Here is a 5,430-nt window from a genome sequence, read left to right on the forward strand (position 1 = left end):
TTGTACTGTGTGGTTCTCAATAATTTTTTGAGGATATGTTCTGATATTCATTCTACAGCAGTTTTCTTAGGTGTGATGTTTCGTTTCAATATGTCCTTCAAATATCCATCTCCATCTCTTTCTCTATATCTGTATGTATCTCTATTTAAAACTGGGAAAATTTTCCTTGAATTATAGTTTTCATTGTTTGTTCTGTCCCTTGCTTTACTTTTCTTCTTTGTGACTTCTACTCACCAAAGATTAGATCTCCTTTGCCTGGTATTCACATTTGTTTCTTCCCATAAATTTCTTCATTTCTTTCTTTTTCTTTTAATCCCCCCTTTCCACCTTCTGGTTCTCCTAAAGTATCATCTGTTGTGTTTATTGGCTCTTCTATGACTTCTAATTCAATTTAATTTCCTAAATTAATTTTCCTTTTATTTCTAGTAATTTCTTGAGTTATTGCACAATTATTGCATTTTTCTGAGTTTTGTTATTCTTTCACACCTTGTATCATTTTTGAAATATGTCTTAACTCATTTTTGTAGAATGTAATAATATTCTTTCACTTGTGGGTGTGTGCTATGGACTGAATTGTGTTCTTTCCGTAAGCCATCCACCACAAGCAATTAAAAACTGGAAGATACATATAAAATAAGTGCTTTCAGACACTGGACAACATTGATGCTGAATTATGACCCAAGACAGAAGAGGAACAAATGACAGGAGCTTTATATTTATCCTATTTGTCTGGGGACACTTTCTAGATCATGGCCCAAAGAAGGTATATGAAAACAAAGGACAACATTTTTGATGAGTTGAGAAGAGTGGAGCAAAATGTTGGGAGGTGGAAGTAGTTGGAATGGGCGGTGAAGCATAGGAAGTCACAGGGAAAGAAGGACAGAAATGAGTTCTTGTGTCTTTGCCTGAGTTTTGTCTAGGCCACATGTTTCTAAGATAGATCTCCATAAAGTTGGGCAAAGAATAAATACCTGGAAACTTTAAGCTAATAAGTGATTATCAGAGTTACACAGGTCTGGGAACCCTGAATATTCATTGAAAGGACTGATGCTGAAGCTGAAGCTCCAATAGTTTGGCCACGTGATGTGAAGACCCAACACATTGGAAAAGATCTTGATGCTGGGAAAGGTTGAGGGCAGTAGGAGAAGAGGGTGACAGAGAATGAGTTTGTTGGGTGGCATCCCCGACTCAATGGACATGAGTTTGAGCAAACTCTGGGAGATACTGATGGACAGGGAAGCCTGGTATGCTGCAGTCCATGGGGTTGCAAAGAATCAGACAAGACTTACTGACTAACAATAAGCCAGTAAGGAGATTAACTTTAAAACCTGTAGCATTCCCTAGAGTGCTCAGAAGTTTTATATCTTAACATTAGTGCTAAATTTGTTCTAGAATAAAAGCTATACTTGATATGTACTAACAAAACTTAAATATTAAGCCTCAGAAACATCAAGACACTCAAGTAGCTTAACTGGCTGCCAAAATAAACTTAAAGACATTTTAAAGAAACAAAAAACAGTCAAGAAAGTCAACAAATCTGCAGCATCATATCAAAAATCATTATATATTCAGATAAACAGGAAAATGTATAAGAAAAGCAGGAAAAAGAAGTGCTGTTTTCTTTTCAGCAGGAAGATGGTGCAGGGGCATAAGGTTCAAAACAGATTATTATAACACTACATTCCAGTCTGGGGTGCCCTCCTCCCCATGAAAAATAGGTAGAGTAGACACTTTGGAATGGCTCTCTCAATATCCATTCTACCCTCCTTCTAGTCAGGTTAAAAAGCTGAAAATTCCATATTCCAAATTGCATTGTAGCTATAGTCATGGATGTGAATTTTCCTGTTGTTTGGTTGCTAAGTCATGTCTGATTCTTGATGACCCCATGGACTGCTGCACGTGCTCAAACTCATGTCCATTGAGTCAGTGATGCTATCCAACCAACTCGTCCTCTGTCGTCCCCTTCTCCTCCTGCCCTCAATCTTTCCTGGCATCAGTGAGTAGGCTTTTCACATCAGGTGGCCAAAGTGAATTAGTTCTCACTAATGAAATGTTTTTTGTATGAAATTTTAAGGGTGGGAATGAGGAGGATCTCACTTTTTAGTGTATATCATAATCAACAGGAGATCTATTAAAATATAGATTGCTGGGGCCCACCCAGTAATTCTGTCGGTGGGGAGCAGGAACCTCAAGTTTGTGTCTGTAACAACTTGCCAGGTGATGTTCAATCCCTGGGTTCAGTTACTGTTTATTGATTTTGTGAGTATGAGGGCCACTTGTCAGGGTGGCATTGATCACAGTGGAAGCTGGAGCTTCTTGACGAGTAGATCACATCTGCTGTGAAGTCACTTTGAGGGGCATCCTCACCCTTTCTGTAGTCATTCAAAAAAACTTACCAAGTCATTTCCTCTGTTAATGCCATTTCTGCTTGAGAAAACTAGAGTTATTCCAGTTTCCCATAATAAACCACTGATATAAACAATAGAATACCAAAACTAGCTAGAAATGACAAGAAGATATCTACACTGTACAAGGTGTTTGCATTATATCAGGCTGCTGAGTCTAAGATATGTATCCTTGATATTGGCATAAAGTAAGGGGAGTGGGGAGAAACTTTGTCTCATTGCCACTGGATTTACTGGGTGAGGTTGGCGGTAGATCTCTGAGTTAATTAAGCAGGACAAGAGGGCTTGCAGCAATGGATAATCTGGGTGACCAACCATCTTGGTTTGTGTGGGACCAAGGGATTTTCCAGGGTGTGGGCTTCCAGTGCTAAAAGTGGTGAAGTGCCAGGCAAACCAGAGTGTCACTCTAGTGTAATCTTCCCTTAGTTCTACCAAAGAAGCTGTCTACAAATAGGAAGGGGCTAGGGCAGATGACCAAAGGTGGGGATCTGAGGAACTGGTTTTAGGAGGCATGTGAAATTGAAAGGGCAGGCTGTTCAGAAGGCGATGTGCCAGCCTAAAGCAAAGGGGACTTTTGAGAGCTAAGAGTGTGAGTTCTGAAGTCACTTAGACTTGGATTTGAATCTCAGTGTCTTTGTTTAACAGCTGTGTGATCTTGAGAAAGTTACTAAACCAAGTTTCCACTTTCCACAATGACATGGGGAAAACAATACACCAAACTGTTGTGATGTATAATTGAAATAATGCATATAAACCTTTTAGAAGAGTTGCTTAGCTCAGAGTAAGCCTCCCTAAACATGTTGGTGGCTGGCATTACTATTATTGTTACTAAGAAAGTCACATAAAGGAATCAAGTACAAGTCCTTTGGTAGAGATCAGGAGAAAGGAGTGAGAGATTGGAGAGGAGGAAGTCTAGATGAGAAATGCTCTGGGCATCACTTGTTGGTGACTTTCAATCCACCTATCTTTGCCTTGTATACTCCCAAGTGCAAAAAGGAGGAACTAAATTGAGTAATATTTTCTACATAGAAGATAATAAAAAAGTGGTTGACTTTCAAACTCAATGCTTAAAGTTTACTTTTTATTGAAGTATGGCTGGTTTACAATATTAAATTAGTTTCAGATGTACAACGAAGTGATTCAATATTTTTATACTTTATTGCATTTAAAGTTACTGTAAACTAATGGCTATGTTTCCCTGTGCTGTACTACACATCCTTGTTACCTATTCATTTCATACGTAGCGGTTGGTGTCTTTTAATCCCCTACCCTTATCTTGCCTTCCCTCCTTTCCTCTCTGTGGTAGTAATCACTGGTTTGTTCTCTATATCTGTGAGCCTGTGAAAGTCTAAAATTTGTGTTAAATTACAATAGAGATAATAGAGTTTACCAAAGGGACAGAAGAAGGAAAATAGACCCCAAATAATAAAAAAAGAACTTGATATCAGCTAGCTTCATATAGAAATGAGGTAAAGAATGAGGAGGGGGCAAAGGAAGAGGGAAAGAGGCAGGTGCAGTCACCCAGCCATGCAGAGAAGGGAGGATTTCCCATCCCGGGTGGGGAGCATTCAGGGGCTTCCCTCTGGGATCCCAAACAACTTATTTTTAAAATTGAAAAAGGGTAATAGCATTTGTATCAAAACATTTTTCTCTCAGAGTTTTCTGCATGGCAGCCTTTACCTCCTTATTCCTCAAGCTGTAGATCAGGGGGTTCAGCATGGGGATCACTGTGGTGTAGAACACGGAGGCCACGTTCTCCTGGGCCAGGGAACTGGCCGTGGAGGGTTTCAAGTACATGAAGGCGGTTGTTCCATAGAAAATCCCCACAGCTGCAAAGTGTGAGCTGCACGTGCTGAAGGCTTTGGCCCTTCCCCCTGTGGTGCTGATGTGGAAGATACTGGACAGGATGAAGGCATAGGAAATTAGGACTGTTAAGCTGGTGACTACAATGTCGAATCCAGCCAGAACAAAGACTGTCATCTCAGTGTCATAGGTGCTAGAGCAAGAGAGCGTCATGAGGGGGAGGATGTCACAGAAGTAATGACTGATAAGGAAATCACAATAGGACAGTTTCAACATGAGGCCAGTCTCTATGGTTGAACCAATGAATCCTATGGCATAGACCCCAGCCACTAGCAGGGAGCAGACTCGATGAGACATGATGATGTTGTAAAACAAAGGTCTGCAGATGGCAACATAGCGGTCATAGGCCATCACGGTCAGCATGTAGCACTCAGCAATGACAAACACCAGGAAGAAGTAGAGCTGGGACATGCACCCTGCATAGGAGATGGTGTTCTTCTCGGACACAAAGTTCACCAGCATCTTAGGGGTGATGACAGAGGAGTAGCAGAGATCCACGAAGGACAGGTTGCTGAGGAAATAGTACATGGGGGTGTGAAGGTGGGCATTCAGACAAATCAGTGTTATCATGCCCAGGTTCCCTACCATGGTGACAGAGTAGATCCCAAGGAAGAGGAAGAAGAGGGGGAGCTGGAGCTCTGGTCGATTTGTTAAACCTCCAAGAATGAACTCTGTCACTGTGGAGTGATTTTCTGCAACCATTCTCCTCTGGTTAGGTGTCCTGTGGGGACAGAAACGAAGATCTCTGTGAAAGCCCACATCATGCTTTGTTTGATCAAACTAGTTTGTGCATCTCAGGCCAGCTGAGTGATCCTGGGATCCTTCCTGATGAATGCTCCTTTATCCTGCTGTTTTTTTTGGGGGGGGAAGGAAGACCAGACGCTAGGTATCTCAAAGATCATGGAGATGAGAGGAAAAGGGGGCGAGATCTAGAACTTTTGCAACATTCATGTTTCTGAAATATCTTAGAGTAGTGAGTTTTAAAGTCTAGTCCCTGGGCCAGCATCATTGGCATCACTTGAAGACATCAGATATGCAGATTCTCAGGCCTCACCCCAGACCTACCAAGGTAGGAACTCTGGGATGGGACGCAGTGATTTGTGTATCATACTGTCTCCAGGAAAGGCTGATGCAGGCTCAAACCTGAAAACTTCAATCCTGT

At 41.3% G+C, this 5,430-nt stretch overlaps 1 protein-coding gene across 1 annotated transcript; it reads right to left on the reverse strand.

The window, feature by feature from the left end:
- Positions 1-4,010: 4,010 nt before the first annotated feature.
- Positions 4,011-4,973, reverse strand: LOC122706291 (olfactory receptor 151-like). Its single transcript, XM_043921408.1, has one exon. It carries the CDS (start codon positions 4,968-4,970, stop codon positions 4,011-4,013), a length of 960 nt encoding a protein of 319 aa, XP_043777343.1. The 5' UTR covers positions 4,971-4,973.
- Positions 4,974-5,430: the final 457 nt, after the last annotated feature.

Source organism: Cervus elaphus, chromosome 2 (genome assembly GCF_910594005.1).
Source record: "Cervus elaphus chromosome 2, mCerEla1.1, whole genome shotgun sequence".
Taxonomy (NCBI): Eukaryota; Metazoa; Chordata; class Mammalia; order Artiodactyla; family Cervidae; genus Cervus; species Cervus elaphus.

Bases quoted from the DNA above. Each gene is read 5' to 3' on its own strand.
- LOC122706291 (XM_043921408.1), bottom strand. From the start codon at position 4,970: ATGGTTGCAGAAAATCACTCCACAGTGACAGAGTTCATTCTTGGAGGT.